Raw genomic sequence first — 20,052 nt, 5'->3', positions numbered from 1 at the left:
AAGAAAAGAGCACTCTCCTCACAGATGGACACACAGCATTAAAAAAAAATTAAAATAAATTAAAGCAATTTTGAAAGGCTCTGATTTGGTCAAGAAAATAAACAACAGTCAGACCTCAACCTCTTATGGTCCTGAGTGATACAAGTAAAATTATGAGAGGCTGCTGAATACGTCAAAATGTCCGTGCACCCTGGTGAGACACTGAGGCAAGGCAAGACATATGCAAGGAGCAAAACAAATGGCATCCCAATGTGGAGGCCAGCACACGGAAAGGGAGGAAGAAGAAAAAGATTATCAGCTTCTGGCAGGTTGCTTAACAGTAATCTTGACAGGGAAACCCGAACTCTGCAGGAATTCCTGGACTGTTGTCATCATTTCACAGCCCAGAAAGTTGTCCAGTTTCCAAATCCTCAGGGAAGAAAAAAAGTCCTAAAAGGTTTGGATTTTCTTTTTGCCTGTGCTCAAACCCAGGCATGGAATTTTCTGCCCTCTGAGTATGCCAGCCCATATACACCGAGCAGACGCCTGACCCTGTTTAGATAACAATAGTATTATCTATGTTTCACCTGTAGAAGTCAATACTTCTGAATTTGCCTGGGTTCCCCAACAAAACCTCTGCAGATGTGGAACTAGATCCCCCAGCTACCAAGTCCATGGCCCTTGTACTACTCACTGCAAGGAGCTGCTTCCCTTGGAGAACAAAAACTTCCACAATGATCTTGAATTCACAGGCGTTAGAGGGTTATGTTAATTTTTATGTCAGTTGATAACATTTAAATAGACAGGAGTCCTGCAAATTGTCTTCCCAGCTATGTAATGAAGCTTTTGCATTACTTATGAGTCTTATTAATCATGTTTCAGCTCAGGGAACTGCCTAGGTGCCATATGTTAACTGGAGCAAGCAGAACTAAAAGTTGAGGGGGAGGGGGAAAGAAAAACAATCCAAAAGTCAATCTGGGAAAGAAAAGAAAATCCGGTGAGCGGGACACATCATGGAGTTACTCAGACTGTACAGAAATAGCAGCAGCTGGAGGAGGCCCTGATGGGAGAAATGTATTTTTGGTAGCACTGTCACAAAGTTTAGGTTTAGTTAGCAGCCTACAGTTTCATGCAGTGAAACTAATCACATATCTGACTAAAGAAATGAAGAGAGGGAATTCTGTTAGTAAAGAATTTGATTTGCCCAGTGAAAAAGAAAAAAAACCAAAACAACAAATAAGCCAAACCAAACCAACAAACAAAAAACACCATAAAGCAAAACAAAAAGGGAGTTGTTTTGTTTTTTTTTTTAAAGACATTATGATAGATATGAGGACATTTAGTCAAATAAGTTATGTGAAGGCAGAGGTTGTGTAATTGCAAAAATGAGGTCAGATTGTATGAGGATAAAAGAGGAAAAAGAATATGGAAAAAGACTTTTAGAAAAACCTGCTTGAGCTGAGAGGCAAAATAAAGGTCATCTGGCCTTCAGGACAGAATAATGGATCACAGCTTGAGATGGATCTGCAGAGCATAGTAAAAATCCCCATAAACTTACAAGAATTTTCAAAAGAAAAACCAACTGGAAGGTGCAAGGGGCTATCTGCAAAATGCAGTCAGAAAAAGCCTGCAAGAAGCAAGAGTGAAAGCAAAGTGTTAAAGCGGAGACCAGTGGGACTTCCAATATCTCCTTTGGACTTAGTAAAGAGAAAACCATGTTGACTTAAGGAGACCAAAGCTGAAGATACAGACAAAGAAAAATTATTCAGAGAACACACATTGAAATAAAGCTTCTCTTTGGGGATGGGTAAAGACAGAGCTTCCTCCAGTGGTGGGGATATCATGTGTAGATACTTCTCAAGTATTTATAAGTTGAGCACTGGCACACCAATTAATAGGCCCTCTGACATTGCTGCAAACCATCTGGAAGAAAAATCTAAGCTTATTAAGAACAGATGGATAAGAATCAGGTCAGCCTTCCCTATTGCTACCATTTGTAAGCAAGATGTAAAAGTAACTCTGTAAAGACAGTTTGAGTTGCTCTGGGAAATAGCGCCTAGCACTCAACATGCCAGACAACAGGCTTCATCAAAAGAAACAGGACTGCAAGAGAACAGGAACAAATAGAAAAAGTTGTTCCCTGAGACATAAGAGTCTGATTCCTACAGATCTGTCTCCTGCAGGCCCCTAAAGCCCTTTCCCAAACCCTCAGCCCCCATCATTACCACAGCTACACAGTGATTCGGGATAATTATTCCCTCGAACTAGAAACAGCCTTGTTAAATAATGCAATTGTTGAGCATGTCATGCCAAGAACAATATGTGTGTTTTCTTCACCTGGCACCCATACAGTGGTCGTGCCAGGTTATGGGGCTCAGGTTGATTTTTAAAAGTTTAAGTGTTTTGGAAAATAACATCTCATTCAGCATGTTCAATCAAGCATTGGGTTTCTGCAGTTCAGCCGTCCTGTAATAAATTCTCTCAAAATTGTTAAAAAGGTTTCTTACAAATGCTGGAAAGTCAAACTAGGCACCAGTAAATTAAAAGAAAGCCTGAAAACTTTCTGAGGTGTTACTTAATAGAAAGCCTAGAACACTTGCATGAATATGTAATCAACTGTGTTAAAGCTAGGGATGCTGTGAAGCTCTAAGAGCACCACAAGAAAATCAATTAGAAATACATTATGATGAAAAGATCACTTGAGCTAACAGCTTTGCAGGCAGAGACAAAGACAGTACACATTTGAGTACATAGAAGAAATGCATTATTTATACGGTTACAAAAAGCAATTGATCCTTCTGAATTGTTGCTCGTTCCTGAAAAGCAATTGCTAATGAAATTTCTGGAAAAGCTGCCGGTGCCTGCAGCTGTCTCTCCGAGAGATCACAAAGAGAGTCTGCTGTTGCAGGACAAGCCCACCCCAACACCTGCCTGTCCGGTGCCGGTCTGGCTGACTGGGGAAGCAGCAAACTCCATAGAAATGAGTTTGGCTACTCACGGAATTCCTCAGGCCAGACTTTTTTCCATCACCGTCTTGGTGACTCTGAAACTGTCAGTGCCATGTATCTGAGTTAACCCATTCTCAACAAAGGGAAGAGAGATCTCTGATTTTTTTCAGGGGAAAAAAATAATGACTCAGAAGTCCACAGATCCACACTTAGTGCCTGGCAACTATTCCATATGTTGATGTTGGTTTGCAAGCATTTCTCATCTAAAAGGTTGGTGAAGAATGCTTTCTGCTCAGTACTTCAAAGGCACCCAGGCACTCCAGAGGTAGCAGGAGGTTCAGGTTGGGAAGAAGTTTTAGCAAATTTACAATACTGAACAAAACTCCCATGAAGAAGTATTCACAGATTAAGTTGCTTTTCACTTTTACTAGCAGTTTCTGCTCTCAGTGCCTCACTAACTGAAATATTCCCAAGTCTTTTAGCTTTAGATTCCCAAATCTGCTGGGCTAGAGGTTCAATTTCATCTTATGCCAGTCAAAATTCATGCTGCAACCCGCCCTGCTTCCTTACTGATGTCAAAACAAGCAGAACTGGAAACTGCTAATGCCAAACACTGTATTTTGGAGTTGTGTTTTGTGGTGGTTTTGATTAGGTCAGTTTTCAAGCAGGTGAATGCCCTGTATCTGCTCCTTCCCATCCACTCTCCCTGTCACTGGAGGCAGGACTGCTGCTTTGGGACACATAAAGGGAGTGTTGCAGAGAGTGACTGTGAAAGAGCATGGGCTCCTCAAGGACAGCTTCCATGTCAGATCCAGTACTGCAGCACCTGCAGAGCTCATAGCAGTCCCACATCAGCACACTTACAGCTGCTCACACCAGGCCCTGTCTGATCTTTTCAATATAACACCCAGCACCTAATTCTGGAAGCAGCTGGAGGCTGCAAGAAACTCTCACTGCAGTCAGAAATAGTTTTGACTTACTGGAAAATCTCATTGTCTTCCAAACTGTGCACGTTTGCACGTGCTCTCTGTTCTCTGCCTGGTTTCTTCTTTCTCAGATCAACACCCCCCCATCCCCTTTTTCAGTGGCTGGCCTGCTTCTCAGCAGGCTCTCCCTTACTTTCTCCTGCCCCCAACAAGTTTGGCAATCATACTCTGAAGCCCATCTTGCTGGAAACAACTTTTTCCCACATGATGGATGGTTTCTTCTGTCACGGAGGAGAAGAATGGGAGAAGATGGTTTGTGCAAAAGCATCAATCCACAGAGCATTTTTTCTAATAACTCTCATAATTCTGTAATAACAAAACTCTTCCCAAACCCTCCATCTCCATGCCCTTGTCCTGCCCAAAGGCTGCACATGCAACCCCCCATAAGCTGATGAAGCCACGGAGAAAAGCTATGCAATGTTGCAAGGACCAAAGAAAGGTGACAGCTGAAAATGGTCATTATTCAGTCCCTTCTCATCCTTGCAAGCCTGCAACTCGGAGGCAGCAAGGGGTGAAGGCTGCCCATGCACAGCAGCACAGAGTGCCACAGCCAGGCAGCAAGTCTGTAAAACAAAGACCTCTATGTAATCCCAGCTGGCTATAAAATTATCATCTTAAAACAGACTTTCTGTTATTGTTTGTACAAATAATGCTCAGGTTCATGTTCAGGCAAGGCACAGGATGCAGATCTAGGACAACTGACAAATCCATGGCAAACAGATCTACAAAATCACGGCAGTTTTCCAATGCAGTAGTATTGATAGTACAGGAGAGCAACTAACTGTTCACCACTTTCCTTATTGAGAAAGGTGTGTGGCAGCTGGTAGGTGCTTTTCTTATTTTTTTAAAATAAAAAATATCTTATATTCAGGGAAAAAGTCCATTTAAGTGACTTTCATTTTTACTTCCTGACTGCATAGAAAGTTCTCTGCTCACCTGTGTCTGACAAGATTAGATCATTAATTTGCAAAAGAACAACCCTTAGGCTCCCACAAAAGCAGTGGGACATGGAAGTGCATGAATTAGGGCAGCCCAGGGACTCATTGCACTCAGTTGTCTTTCTGACATTTTCTAAGGGCACTGGTTGTGCCTGAAAATAACAGGCTTTAGGAAAACTGATGAGACCTTACACACATCCCTCCTCTTGGTTCCTTCCACATATGGCATGCACAGCTGAACTGCTTGTGACTCTTGATGAATTATGACAGCTTATACACCAAGACTGTTTTAAAATAAACCACAAATTTTTGTTTCCATGCTATTGGTCATCCTAAATGTTATCCCACCATCCACCAAGTTTCAAGTACTATGACCACAACTCAAGCTTCCCCCACATCATCCCAGTTGGAGCACACACCACTGGGAAACTTCTCAATCACTGGGAGGAGTGCCAGGCAGCAGCAGGGCAACACAAAATAGCCATCACCAACTTCAGCCTGCAGAGTGGAAAGGAGGTGGCCATGCCAGTGGCCACCCTCACACAGACCCTTTGTCTCACTGCTCACTGCTGCAGGCAGTGGCTCTGCAGCACTGGTGGGACACTGCTGTGTGCCATTATTCAGCTCACCACAGACTTCCTCACTGTTGGTGTCATGGCATGGTGGGGGGTTAACTTCAGCAGCTGCAATATGCCTGCTTTTCTTGACCTAAACCCAGTGGGGACAGAAGAAGGACAGGATGTCACAGAGGCGGTCGAACTTGACATAGGAGAACAAGGTGAGAAGAGATGTCAGCAATGAGACCAGGAAACAAAGCAAAGTTCTTTGCCAGCATTAATTGCAAAGCCTCCCGAGTGCAGGAGCTTCCTACCATTTGCTGAGAAGACAGGCCATGATTCCTCTCTTGTGCACCACGACGTAGGTTCTTTCACTTTTCCTTCTTCCACATTCCTTGCCCAGTCTCCCTTCAGCACATCAGTACCATCATAGGCAGGAATCAACCCTAAGTGATCGTATCAGTTATTTGTACACTCAGTGGTGGTGGTTTCAGCAGCAGTAGGTGTCACTGCATCAGGGTATGCAAGGCAAGCTCATCCTTGTTCCAGGCTAGAGTGAATGCTGAAGTTTAGCACCTTCTGCTGGAAAAAGAATAGCCCCTACCAAAAAAACTATCCACCCAAACCATCAGGGGAATGATATTTGTTAACCACATTATGAAGTGTTCCAAAGCTACTACTAAAGTTGAACAAAGATTAAAAAAGAATTAATGAAGAGTAATTTATTCAATGTGAATTCAAAGGAGATTCCACCATTCATTACAGGACCACACACTGGGTCTCAGCGCTGTACTTCAAGATATAGGCAGGGTAAATTTGTTGCTTCTCAAAGATGACAAAGATGGAAGGGTCTATTGGGTCATCCACACAGCTGTCATAAAGTCTGTTTGAATTGCTGGCTCGGGCTGGAGGGCGGCAGTATTTAGAGTTTCCCTGAACAAAGTCTCCAACAAGAACTTGAGCTACAAACATGGTGTAGTGACCATTGCGAGCAGAACAGTATTCGTGAGAATAGCTGGCATCTCGGGCAAAGTAGCTTCCTAGGGACCAGAAAAAGGCACAGGTAAGACAATACAGCAGCTGAGGAACAAGCATCTGTGGTCAGCACTTTGGTAGCCAGTGATTCAACAACTCCAGGTAGCCCTACACACATTCTTGCCAAGATGGCAACACACGTTGGCTTATTTTAAAGCATCGACAAACTCCAGTCATATTTCGCCATCAGCCTCCCGGTCCCACCTGCCCGAGAGCTTTGCAGAACTGCAGGTACCTGAAGCAAAGAGGGGTGTTTTTAGTCCCTCCTGGAAAGGGATTGCTGTGGATGCTGTCTGCAGCAATGCAGCTGGAGGCAGGGGAGAGTGCTCTAATGGCAGGAGTGCAGGGGTCAGGGACAGTCAGTCACATCACACCCACACACGAGCCTGGCCAGGGTCTGCAGTCCATGCTGCTACAGCCCCTACAGCCACACTTCTGCACTTGTACCTTTTCCAAACATTGTCCCATGAGTCCCACAGAGCCTCCAGTCAAAGTTCTGCTCACAGATGGCAGACACGTGGGATGGATTTGTCCCATGGAACAGGAGCCGCTCATCCACCCATTTTGATTTATTGACCTTCTTCATCTTCTCTTTTTGCCTAGAGACCAAAAAAAAAAAGAAAAAAAAGAATGACTTGTTATCCTGGTTCACACGAGGACAACTTCCCAACTCAACTCCTCCTACTTTTGGGTCATGGAGAAACAGTGACACAAACCACTCTCAGTGGGGTTACTGCCTGCTTTGCACTTCTGTTGGTACCCTGCTGCACAGCTGGCTCGTGCCAGCAAAACAAAAAGTTCTCAGCATCGCTATGGACTGTGTCACCCACAACTTCATACCACATAAGAGAGTAAAGAGACAAACATCTCTTGACTGGAAAATGGTCAGTTCTCATGTTATATAAATCCTGAATGCATAAATATGATTATAAAACTGAGCTGTATGAACCCATGGTGAAGATTGTATAATCTCTGTTCCACCTTTATCATAAAAAAAGTCCCTCCCTTTTTTTTTCTTAAACTCCTGCATGGAAGAAACTAAAACCAAAGGAATAAACTTGAAATACCAGAACTCAGTTATGATGAAGGAAAAGAATTTATTTTTCGAATAACACTAGCAAGAATCACACACACATACCCATTAGGTTATGTGATAAAAGGCTCATTTCCACACACACAAAAGAACACAGAGACAACCCCAGTCACAGAGAGGAGCCCCAGTCTCCTTCAAGGGCTGCCCCACGGGAGCCTCAGCCCCAGGGAAGCCTCAACCCCACAGATCAGGGAGACACTTGGCACCATGAACAACGGAACAGGCCCAGAGCAGCTCACAGACATAAAGAGGGTACTGCCCATGAGAGTATGGGACTTGTTATGGGACAGAGGGGAAGTGCATTCAGGGATTGCACTGGACTTTCAATGCGATGTTTGACAAGAGGAACTGTAGGTGGGAGAAGGGTGAGATCAGGATGGTCTGAGAAAGATAAACAGGAAAATAGATGGATAAGGGGGTAAAAAGGCTTGGTTGTGTAAAAACAGGCCACTGCCTGGTTAGTAGGCTGGTTTGGCCACATCCAGTGCCTGATCAGTACAGTCTGCCCTATCTTCTCATTAAACTCCAATTTCTAACTCTTACATTGGTGATGGAGTCTCCAGCCTGTGTGCATGCACGTGTTGGGGGTCTGTGTGTGGCAACTGGAGTAGGACCTTGGGTCACAGGAGCCATATATCCACAGCCCCAGCAACTGCAGCAAACGAGGGCACGTGTGCCAGTGTGTGATCACCAGCCAGTGAAAGGCTGGACAGCCAGTAAGGAGGGGAGCTGGCCCAGGAGTCAGGTTTTGGAGCAGTCATAAGTCTAGGCCAGATGCTGGAGAGACCAGGAGGTCTGAGCTTGCTTATGAGTGGGACTGGGAGGTCCAGGCCAATCGCTGAAGACACTGTGAAATCTACCAAGACCCATTTGCATGTGTATGTGTCTATGCAAAACATAACTGGGGATAAGAGGACCCAGGAGCCAGCAGATGAGTAGGCTAAGACCAGCTCCTAGAGGGATCCATCAATGTATATGTATTCCATCAACAGCCTTTTATATTGACATTCATTTTGACACTCATTTCTGTTCAGCCAGAGGAAGGGACAGCAGTGAGGCCATTGGTGCTGTTCACAATTGCACGAGTGCTGTGCTGCCCGTGTTGATTTCTCTGTGTGTATTCATATATTTTCTGTGTATGCACATGCACCTACTGGGAGCATCTGCTGAACCTCACTACCAACCAGACCCAGGCACACAGGTACATGGCAGCCTCACATCTGCTGAGCCACTGGATTTAGCCACTCCTAAGGTAGGCTATGGAGGACAATAGATTAGGAAATGTTGGTCTTCTGATACCATAAGAAAAATGAAAAAAAAATAGATACAAACCACTGAAAAAGTTCCCAAAGTGTTGGGTTCTGGATCCTCTGAAGTTGAATGATGCAATAATCTTTCATCGTCTTTTCAAACAGCCTTTTGATTATTCCATATTCGTGGGAATCAAAGCTGAGCTGTATCAACTGAAAATTTTAAAAACACCAAAAATAGGGTATTACTGACAGTAACAACTCCCAGTCCTCCCAAAGGACTCATCAACCTCCTCACATCTACATAAAAATCACAAGCTCCTTCTGTTTTTCCTGTTAACCATCCTCTCCCCATGAGGAAGCACAGACACTAACTGAGGGAAATCAGTGCAATCCCATATGAGCTTCCTTCGGTGGACACACCTCCGCATCCAGATTATTTTGAGTTCAGAGTAACCTAAAGTTAAAATGCACAGCAGTATTCAGGCTGGAGAAGAGTGGAAAGTTTTGCCTTAATCTGACACCCTAGCTCCTTCCCTACAGGGCTAAGCTGTAGTTTTACCACAGCAAATAACATTTTGCCTCAAATTAATGGGGGAAATATTACAATACCCCCTTAAGATGCAATTCCTCCAGTTTATCAGACGAGGAGGTGCCTTGGGACAGTGCAAAGGACAGGTCAGACCAGTAACGGCCAAAAGAGCCTTTCTTATCCTGCATGGTATCGTAGGGGTTTCTCAGAGAGCTTCCCAGGAAACACACATCTATTCTGACTGTGAAACTGTCAGTCTTGTTTCACATCATAGTTGCTTACTTTTATAAGACACGTTTAAAAGCTGGGAACATCTCAACTGCCTTGACTCATGTTCTCAGGAAAATCAGTACAGGACACAGTTCATCCTACCCGCTGGAGAGCTGGAAAGACCTACCTTGAACCCAGTGTCAGGTAGTGCAGACTGGTCCCATTGTGGAGGATAGACAGAACAAGATAGAGTCGTGTTTGGGCTGCAGAAGAGAAAGAGAAGCAATTTAGTCGACACTTCTAACCAAAACCCCCTTCTGAAGAATCCAATCACGGGCTCTACAGCAGCATTCAGGTATCCCTGGATTTTTATTTTTGTTTTACTTTTCTCATAACTATTATCCCTTTCCCCAGTTTAGATTTCCACACACATCCTAGCGGCACTGATGCATCCCTTGGCAGGTCAAGATACTGGTAGAAGAGCTTCAAATGAGAAGTAACACCTTCCTAGCTCACTGGTTTATCCAACTGCTCCAGACAGCCCTCCACGTGTGCTACCTGAACATATCAAGGAAACCAGAGCATGAGCCCTCTCCTTCCATGCGGCCACTCTTCTCTGATTCACTGGCCAGATGGGTGGCCAGTGGTACCCGTCCCCAGGACCAAGCCAGCCAGGAGCCTGTGGATGCACAGCTGTGCCCTGCAGGCACTACTGCACAGTCAGTGCTCAACAACTTCCAGCACTATGCCCTCCTGGCACCCAGGTTTTAACCCAGGCAATAGGAGCATCATCATCCATTCAGGATCTATAGTTTGGTTTGGTTAGGGTTTTTTTTTAATTAACCCCCCTTTGGTTGAACCAGCCCTTAAATTGAACCCTCAGTTTCACACGCACTTTCTATTGGTGAGTTTCTGAAGCAAAGGCAGCTCTTTTTAAAATAAATCAGTAGCACAACTGACATTTACAGCAGATGTGCTCCAATTCTGTTAAGCTGAACTTCCTTCAAAAAAAGCCATGAGATAGGGCATCTCAAGTAAGTGCCTCTAGTTCATTTAATTTAGGGGGATTTGCCTGAATTTGTGTTTTAATATATCCTCAGCTTTCCAGGGAATGGTATCCATATGCTCCACAGCTCTTGGGATTGGCAGTCTCTTGCTCCTAATCTCTGCACAGTTTATTTATTAGCTTTGAGGCATAAATCAAGGAATAAAAATTCCTGGCACTGTTGGGTCAGCCTTACGTAGCCTTGCCTCTCACAGAGAGAACAAATCCACTCTAGTGGTCTCTCACAGCTGCCAGACACTGCCACCAAACATCTCTCCAGAGTGCTTCACAGAAGTGTTGCATAATTTACAAATACTGTAGCCACAAAATTTACCATTAGAGTCATCTAAAAATGAATTTAAGAAATCTAAAATTGCATTTTAGACAGGTAGGAGGAACTTCTTAGCAGAAAGGTGCTGTCCTATAGAGACATTGTTAAATAATGCATGTATATTACCTTCTGTCTTGTCCACCTTCAGGTAACGGATGTTTTGGCCATCGAATAACTTTTCTTTGTGTTTTAAAGAGCAAATTTGTTTGGACCATGTCTTCAAAGAAAAACACAATAACTCAAAAATTCATTGTCCAGGAACACACTCTTATATGTTAAGTAAAAATAAAAGAGGAGGTAGCCCTGAATATTGCATTGTGGGGCTCTCTCTATCCCACCCACCCCAGTCCAGACTTCATTACCGTTCTCACTTGCACTGCTCCTACTTGGAGATCAGCAAGCACAGGTTGTGAAACTCAAAGGCAACCAATCACCAACTGCACCTGCATATGTATTTGCATCCAGGCTGCCAGCCAGAGAAAACTAGGTCTGATGGTAGGCCTGCAGCAGGGAAGAGTTTTCGATACAATGGGGGCCATAAACCTGGCTTTCCTGGCAGCACTGGGTTGTTACGTGGTGCTAAGAGGAAAGTCTGCCCTCTCTTCTTGGTCCTGTAACAATCTCACAGAGCACACGCTGTGTGACATGGCTAATTATCCATTGTTTCCTCCTTTAAACACCACTTTTGATTCATGCCAGGAAACAGATTTAAAGTTTGGAAAACTAACAGGAGTTTTAAGATGGGTAAATAAATTAGAAACAGAAAAGCATTTCTCATTTTCCCGTTTCTCTCTCTGTGCAACCAGCCCTAAATTTTCATTAGCTGCACTCTGTGCTTTTTCTCCCCATAATTAGCTTGCAAGATGTCCACTATGGTCTCACTTCTTCACCACTTGACTTTTAAGTCTTTTGTTTTGGTTTTCTTTCTGGTTTCTCGTTCCTTCTCTTTAGTTGTATAAATCCAAACAAGCCAGGTGCCATGAAGCAAAGCATTTACTCTCAACCCTTCTTCTGAATATACAATATTGTCAGAGACGCTTTTTTGACTACAGATGCCCAAGTGTAGAAGCTTGAGCAAGGCATCTCAGAACTGCAGAGAAATGTACATACTGCTCAAGTTCTGTAGCATTGGAGAAAATTTGCAGGAGGAAAAAGACCTGTTCAAAGAGATGCAGACATAGGGTGAAAGCTCTGCACGGAAGAAAATACCTTTGAGCCAGCTGCACTGTGTAACAGACTTAAAACAAGGATATACTTCACCTGCAAAGTTTATCTTATAGTGCTGAGAACCAGCCCAGAAAAAAACAACAGCGTTCTTGTCAGCTAGATATTCATTCTCCAGAAATGCAGACGTTACACTGGCAGAGCAGTGATCTGGATGCTGTAGAAAGAACAACGAAATTATACCTGTTAGAAACCACCCTTCGGTTTAGGAGTCACTGTGGGGAAGTACCAGTGTTTCCCCAGGCCTCTATCATGTGATGCTGCTCTGAAGTAAGCCTCCAAGGTTTAAAGCATTTTGTTCTGCAGTGACAGAGGGGTACCCCACAGAGAACAGCTGCTTGTAACAACAGCAACAAAGCAGCCTTCAGCCTGTGTGGTCAGCTTCAGCCAAAAGATGTCTGTCAGCTCTGGAAAATGCACACACTTTCAAAGCCAGTCCTTTAAAAGCTTTCACAGAGTTCCAGTCCTGCTTTGAGGGACAATTAATAAGACCCGAGCATCGGAGCAGCACTGCAAGGGCACCCAGCGGTGCGTGTAGAACACACCAGCTGCAGAACAACGTGCCCTAAATAACTGTCCAAAGATGGTTTAACAAAAGCTTTTGGCATCAACAGCAGATGGATCTCACCTCTTCCCCATACTCAATCCACTGCTCAGAATCATCAAGCCAATACCAGGAGTACTCCATTTCAGGAGCAGACAGATGAATCCAGAGATAACACAGGTGCAGAAGAGCTGATCAGTGCTTGGCTGCTTGCTCTGCCCTACATCGAAAGAGAAATCCAGATTCAAGTAGGATCTTCCAAAGCTGTCAAAGTATGCAATATCCCTGGTCTGATCAGAAATCTAATCACTTCTCAAAAAAGGAGACCCCCTTCAGCTGGGAAGTGCAGGTTTGCCCCAGAACCAAGGTACTGCTGTTTACACATTTATGTGACTGTCTCAGTTTAAAGAGACTGGAGTGTTTTGCTAAGGAGGATGAGTTATGAGGTAGACCAAACTCCTCTCTCTCAGCAATTGTAAATCCGAAATTAAAAGGCTCCAATCGAGGAAGCACGGAAAAAGGAAGAAATAACAACCCTTTCTTAAAGGATATATGTATATTGGCAAAAAACAGTAACAGAACACAAAAACAACTGAGCAATAATCCTGTACCCAAAAGTCCCCTTCAAAACGGAAACAGCCTGATACTTCTCTGTCCCCTAGCGCGGTTCTGATCAGGGTTGGCAGGAGCGCTGTTGGATGGCTGGAGGAGCAGAGCCTGCAGTGCTCCGTGGCGGTCGGGAGGGGAGCGCTGCTGGGCTCTGGCGGCCACCGCGGGGGGGCCCGGATCACGGGAGGAGCCGCAATGGAGATCTCCCAGCTCCAAGGAGGGGAAGGGGAGAAGGGGAAAGAAGGGCGGTTTCTTTCCCACGAAACTCACTTTGTCTGCGGCTGGCTGCGGTCGGGACTCCTCCGTTTCCCCGACGAGCACAAACTCTCCGATGAATTCTGAGCAGATTCGGGCTGGAGGCAGGGGCAGCGCGCAGGCAAGCTGAGGAGAGCAGCCAGATGACCAGGTCGAGTGCAAAACATACACACACACCTTGCCTCCCTTAAGGCAAAAAGTGAACTGTTCCCCGTTTGAAAGGAGAGGAGGAGAAAATACTCCCCTCCCCGCAGATTTGGAAGGGCCATTAGCCTGGAATGTAGTTCTGCCAGCCAGCTCCTTTGTGTAGTTAATCACCCAAGGCAGAGAGCTGTCTTCCCAACTCAATATCCTTCCCCCACATGCAGCAGGGCAAAGGAAAATTCCCATTTGGTTTTCTTAGAAAAAGTAAACCCGTGACATTGGCATGGTAAGCACCACAGAAATAACCCTGACCTCTCTGTCTTGGACCTGTATCACTGTTTTTCTCTACAATATATCTTTCTAAAATACACATAGTAAGGAAATACACTTGACACAATAAATTCAGCTTGTTGCATGAAGGCCAGTGATGCCACCTGGCTAACAGGCATAAGAGTTGGCTTCTGAGCAGTGTGTGATCAGCTGCAGAAGTCAGAGTGCTTTCAGAAGGCACTGATAGCATCATCCCTCCTTCAATGTTCAGGAAAACAAAGCTGCTGCTCACAGGTACTGTACCAGGTGCAGGTGCTCAGGTCCTGGCAGTGGTTGGCTGAAGGGATGGCCTCTGTGAGCAAAGCCCCTGGGGTGCCTCACACCAGACACAGCCAGCTCAGCAGACCCACTGCGGGACACAGCGGAGCTCATCAGCCAAGCTGGTGGTGCCTCTGAGAAAGCTGCTGAGCAGTGAGGAGTAAGGAAAAATGTGAGAGAAACAGCGCTGGCCAGTGAAGAAGGAGGGGAAGAGGTGGTCCAGGTGCTGGAGGAGAGATTCCGTTGCAGCCCTTAGAGAAGGCCATGGTGAGTCAGGCTGCCTCCCCGCAACCTGTGGAGGACCATGGTGGAACAGATATCCACACTGCAGCCCATGGAGAACCCCGCGCTGCAGCATGTGGGCAGGCCCTCAAGGAAGCTGCAGTCCGTGGAGAGGAACCCTTGCTAGAGCAGGCTTATCCTGAAGGACTGCAGCCCATGGGAAATGAACCGTTCTGGAGCATGGGAAATTTTTGAGCATGATGGAGGTGCAGAGGGCAACTCTCACTGAGTTACCGAGGACAACATCCATTTCCCTTCCCTGCTGTATTGGGGGAGGGGGGGTGTAGGGGCAGGGGGAGGTAGAAAAGTCAGGAACAGGGGAGTGAAGTTGAATCTGAGAAGACGGGGAGTGATCTTCTTGTCTTTATCTCAACTCATGAACTTTTCCATCTTATTTTCTCTCTCCTGTCCTTTTGAGGATGAGGAGTGAGAGCTAGCCAGGTGTCTGACAGCCAGACAAGGTCAAATTCCTTGGAGCAGGGGATATCATTACTTACCAGCAAAGTCTCTGCTCTGCACTCTACCCTAGAGACACAGCACCTACAAAGAGAAGAAGCTGAAACAGGTAGCCACCAATAATTCCAATTCGGAGGATTTTACTTTGCTTGCTGCTGTGCTTCAGACTCCAGTCAATATCCCAGTTTTGGACCCAGACAACACTTTTTTCACCACTTCACTGTCCCTGCAACATTAACTATCGTGGATCACATACCCAGAGCTGAGAGATGCCCCCCTGCCAGCCGTGGAGCTTGCAAGGGTCTGTGGCAAGGGTCTGCTCTGAGCTGCCTGAAGAATTTGAACACAATACGGAAACAGAAACTGGAAATGATCATGCATCCGGCTCTGACGTCCTTCATACTTCGGCAGGGATCATGGGAATTTGGAGCAGGCTAGTGAGAGGAAATGGTTATAGGAGGAGCTCCCTCACAGAGTTATTTACAGTGCAAAGGTCCACACAACAAAGGCTTGGCAGTTCCTGGACTGCCAGAAGAAAGAGTGAGGAAAGACTCAAGTCTCCTTTGCAGATGTCACTTGTTCCAATGCTGCCTTCAGACCACGGTCGCTCTTTCTGCTCAGTAACAGCAGCCAGGTCTGTTCCTAGAAAATGCTCCAAACTCGTCTTCTCGACCATTGCAGGAGATCAGTCCCACTGCAGGAGATTCAAGAGATCCAGCAGGAGGTTTCTTTGGATGTGGCCATCCCTTTTCTCCCCTCTGCACAGCACAATGGTGCTGCTGCTAGCACTGGTTGAAGAATTTGAAGTTTGTGGATTTGAAATGTGGAATTTGAGGGGGATGGGGGAAATGGAGAGGAAAGTAGGCAAGTGGGGTGGGATGATACTTCCAAGCAGCTTTTCTCCACTGCTGCCTCCCTCCCTCTTCGCTCTATCCCCACTCCATAGGCAGATGCTAACCCCTGCTGGCTCCCCTGCCAAGATCCAGGGCTCCCAGTCCGCCCTAATCACATGAACCTTCAAAAATGTCCAGTTATGCCTTGCTTTCACTTTCCAATTTCTGCTCCTTGCAGGGATTTTCCACTCACCAACTAACCCCAACTAGAAATAAACAGACATGAAACACTTAAAAAGCAGACAGAAATACTTTGCTGGCAGGACAGGTAGTGTCCTTCACCTTTTGCTGAAGATTTCTCTATCGGATCTTGTGCATCTGTAAATTTTTTTATATCTCTACAGGAATAACTTGATACAGAGGGAATTTTAAACATAAAAAGCAACCTCATACTACCTTTTCTCTCACACAAGGAGAAAAGATGAATTAATGAAATATAAACATGACTTACGGTACGACTAACTCCAACAGACCTTAAAGCCAAGCCATGAAATCCCCAACTTCCTGTGTCTCTGACCCTCCCTGCCCAGCAGCAACCCCGGGAAAGCTGTCACAGCCCGGCATGTGCCACCCCCCCTGGAAGGCTGCCCAGCTACCACCCTTGGGAGCTGGGGGCATCAACCTTGTGCCCGACAGGTTGGATGAGCCTGTTGAACCCCTGCTCCGCATGGGAAAGGTGCCCCAGGTGCAGTAAGACCTTTGAAAATAAAGTACAACTGGCCTGTGAGAACTCCTTGTGAACTCCCAACAGCACATCTGTACCTTGCTGTCTCTGTCGAAGCCTCTCTCCATGGGACAGCATGGATACCTCTGTGCCACAGACCCTCAGGAAAACAGAGCTGAGTAACATTTCCTTATGGTTATTGCGACATACGCATGCGCGTCTGCCAGGCGTGAGCACACCCAGCCAGGCGCAGCAGACATTTCTGGCAGATACATCTGCAAAATCAGCATCATTACGAAGCAGCATGCTTTATTCCTACTGCTTGGTTCCCCTTCATTGCACACCAGCACTTACCTGAAGCCGATTCCTCCCAACTTTCTAGTGGCCGGGGATATTCGGGACCTTCTCCTTTCATCAAGGAGTAGCTTCTGCTGAACATCATTCTTTGAAAGCCAAAAGCTGGTGATGCCTTGCAAAGTGAACCCCAAACCTCAGTGCAGAAAGTGGGTACAACGCTCAACATGCTCTCCCCAGGCTGGTTATCACACTGCTGGTGGGGTTGCAGTATTCAGTGCTGCATGGAGCCACACAAACCAGTGTGTGCCAAGCACAGAGCCCTGTGAGGCAGGCTCAGTCAGCCCTCTGAGCTGTGCACAGTCCCAAGTGTTTGCATTCCTGTACCTTGAAGTCTGATCCTCAGCTCTGCTCTTCCCCATGGAAATCAGAGAAGGGTTAGGAGCTTTCCAGTCTGACCTCGAGCCTTTCAGTCTAAAAAGCTGACAGTGTTTCCCAACATAGCACTGAAGCATAAAGCTTAACAACAGGTCAAGTAGTCTTGACTATGCAAACTTTTTCAGATGTAAACATTACTTTAATTTTTTTTTGTTACACAAATTGCGTTCAGTTGGATTACCCTGAACATTTTTATTTCACGATGATCCAGTCACACTAGATCAGTAGCGGCTGAAACACATAAATCTCTGTTTGAGTTTCTGGAAAGGGTGCACTCTGAGTGCATTTCATAGACATAGTATTAAAAAAAAAAATTCAAAACATAACGCCACAAATGTGATTATGAAGCTGAACTTACTTTCTTCTGCATCTGGCCTGTCTTGTCTGGCTTTTGACCTGCTATGTAGTATCTGGCTTTCATCTCCACAGTAGCATAACTTTTATGCTTTTATGCTTCCCTTTGACTGATGAGATTTATAGGATCAGGTCCTAGAGCTTCATTTTTGCTTATGTGAATTCTCTAGTAAAATACACTTCTGAACTGAAGCTAAGAACTTCAGTATGCATGAGATAGCTCTAGGAAAAACATTCTGGCTTGGTAGAAAATGTTTACATAGCTTTGCTGGGAGCAGCATACCATCCTCTCTAAAAGCAAACAACTCTCCACAAACTGGAGACTTGAGCTCACTGTAAATCGATACCTTGTGAGCATCTTTTTTTTTATTGTTTTTATCCCTTTTAATTGCAATGTCATCCATGGAGCTGTTGAACCTCAGATTTCTCACTGTCAGTGCAGCCACAGTCCTATATCTGTCTGTATTTCCAGTATCTGACAGGTCTTGGAGCAGACATCATATATACAGCCCTGCAAGATCATATTCCTGCACAGTCAGCAGAGGCACCCAAGTGTGGTTTCCCTGCATATGTCAAACGATTTATCCTGTATTAAAAAAAACCACGGTCCTCCAGGCAGGGTTTCTTAGTTTTCTCCCAGGAATTTCGATTCTTGTTCACTTTTTCTCTTCAGAGGAAACAAAGAAGGGACATTTCACCCTTTCCCTGTGCCTGTCTGCAGACACACAGCAGCTCTGTTGCGGTTTCAAACTGCTCCAAGGTTTGATGTGGGAGTACTGGTGCTACGGCATGGGCACGCTGTGCTCACAGGGGTCTTGCAGCATGGGACCAGGCTGACAGCACCTCATGCTTCTACCTCAAGCTGTGGAAAATCCCCCAAATCAGCACCTAGGCAGGTGGACTCGGGAAATGTTGGGGTGACCAGGCTCACCTGGTTCTGCAAGGTCTTCTGCAGGTTGGTTCTCTGGCCACTCGCACAGGGTCCTGTCCATGGGCTGCTGTGGAAAGGTGTGCCAAGGGGTTCAGCTTCAGCAAAGCCTGGCATGAGGAGGGACCAACTCTTGTCTGGGTTCCTGGAAACATTTCTAGATCTCATTTGAAACCACACTAGCATTTAAAGCCAGTATCTTCTCCTGTAGGTTTTCTCAATGGTTTTCTCAATAAGACTGGATTTCCTGTTGGACGATGTCCAGCAGCTTGTAAATTAAATTGGAGGGGAGGAGGTGGGGAAATGAGCCCTACCAACCACACTGCTGCTGTCCCAGCTTAATTCAGCACAGGAACAGGAAGCAGTCATAACAAGAATAACTCTCAATTGCTTTGAAAAAAAAACACCCACCTTACTTAGTTCCAAAATTTTACAAGTTTCAGTAGATGACATCGGATTTGTAAATGGTACTTTGTTTTTATTGTAAGTACATAAATGCTGGATACAAAAGATTAAAAATGCTCCGTGTTCTGCTGTTGCTCTCTCCAGCAATCATCAGAGGAGTCCCAGCATGCTACTTCCCACCTTTTAGGAAACGATTAACAATTATGTGATTGGAAATAGCTAATTGCTGTTTTATCTGGACATAACGTTGCCACATTAATAATGTAAACCAAAGTAATCCGATAACCGAAACCTCTCCTATGCCATTAGTTCAAATGAGCATTTACATACTGAATCAGCAAGTCATTCACTGGAGAGCAGTGGGGCTGGGAAGCTGAGGAAGGGATCAGGATCTATTCTTTCGTATTCCAGTTGATATTCAGCTGGTTTTGTTCAATGTGTTTGTACATTTTAAAATGTCATTTCAGAAAAATAAAATTCAAAGTTGAAAGATGATTTCAAAGCTAAAAAAACTTATTCTGCTTATAGAATAATCAAAGTAAAACATTCTGACCTTACTTTGTTAATATTTGAATTTGAAATGGTTTTAAAATATCTTATTAACCTGAATCTCTACTTTTTGGTGAATGAAGTTTTATTCCCCTGCCTCCTCCTTTCCAATTCATCTGCCTTTTCTCTAATCTGCTCTCCCCACCCCTCTCCCTTCATAATGCTTGCCCACAGCACAGATACTATAGCACTTCAGTTTGAAACCTGCATTTGGCTTCCATGTATTGGATTCTATGTACTGCAACATGCTCCCTTCCTCTATTTGCCAAGTTAGGAAAATAAAATATTGTGTGCGTATACACACACAGTTTTACTCAGGACCAGGCTAGGCTGCAAAATTAGGATCTTGATTTCAAAGACACTGTAGGCAAAGCAAGCTCATTTCAGAGAGCTAATTTTTTTCTTCTGAAAAAAGAAAAGGGCAGAAGCAGATGTGATACGTGCATCCCAATCCCAATTGGCAAGCTTGGGAACACTTGCAGCAAGGTTTTGGCCCAGGTTCATCCTCATTTGCAGTCACT

At 45.1% G+C, this 20,052-nt stretch overlaps 1 protein-coding gene across 1 annotated transcript; it reads right to left on the bottom strand.

The window, feature by feature from the left end:
• Window positions 1–6,115: 6,115 nt before the first annotated feature.
• LOC113999965 (protein mono-ADP-ribosyltransferase PARP12-like) lies at window positions 6,116–20,017 on the bottom strand. Its single transcript, XM_039383143.1, has 8 exons — window positions 13,552–20,017; window positions 12,757–12,892; window positions 12,165–12,285; window positions 11,031–11,121; window positions 9,716–9,791; window positions 8,869–8,999; window positions 6,891–7,042; window positions 6,116–6,448 (listed from the first exon to the last, which is right to left on the bottom strand). The coding sequence occupies exons 2-8, from the start codon at window positions 12,814–12,816 to the stop codon at window positions 6,168–6,170; spliced, it is 912 nt and encodes a 303-aa protein (XP_039239077.1). The 5' UTR covers window positions 12,817–12,892; window positions 13,552–20,017; the 3' UTR covers window positions 6,116–6,167.
• Window positions 20,018–20,052: the final 35 nt, after the last annotated feature.

The sequence above is a fragment of the Pipra filicauda genome, unplaced genomic scaffold (genome assembly GCF_003945595.2).
Source record: "Pipra filicauda isolate LSUMZ 115617 unplaced genomic scaffold, ASM394559v2 scaffold2_size9829703_pilon, whole genome shotgun sequence".
NCBI classification, from domain to species: Eukaryota; Metazoa; Chordata; class Aves; order Passeriformes; family Pipridae; genus Pipra; species Pipra filicauda.
This window is presented reverse-complemented; position numbering and strand designations above follow the sequence as displayed.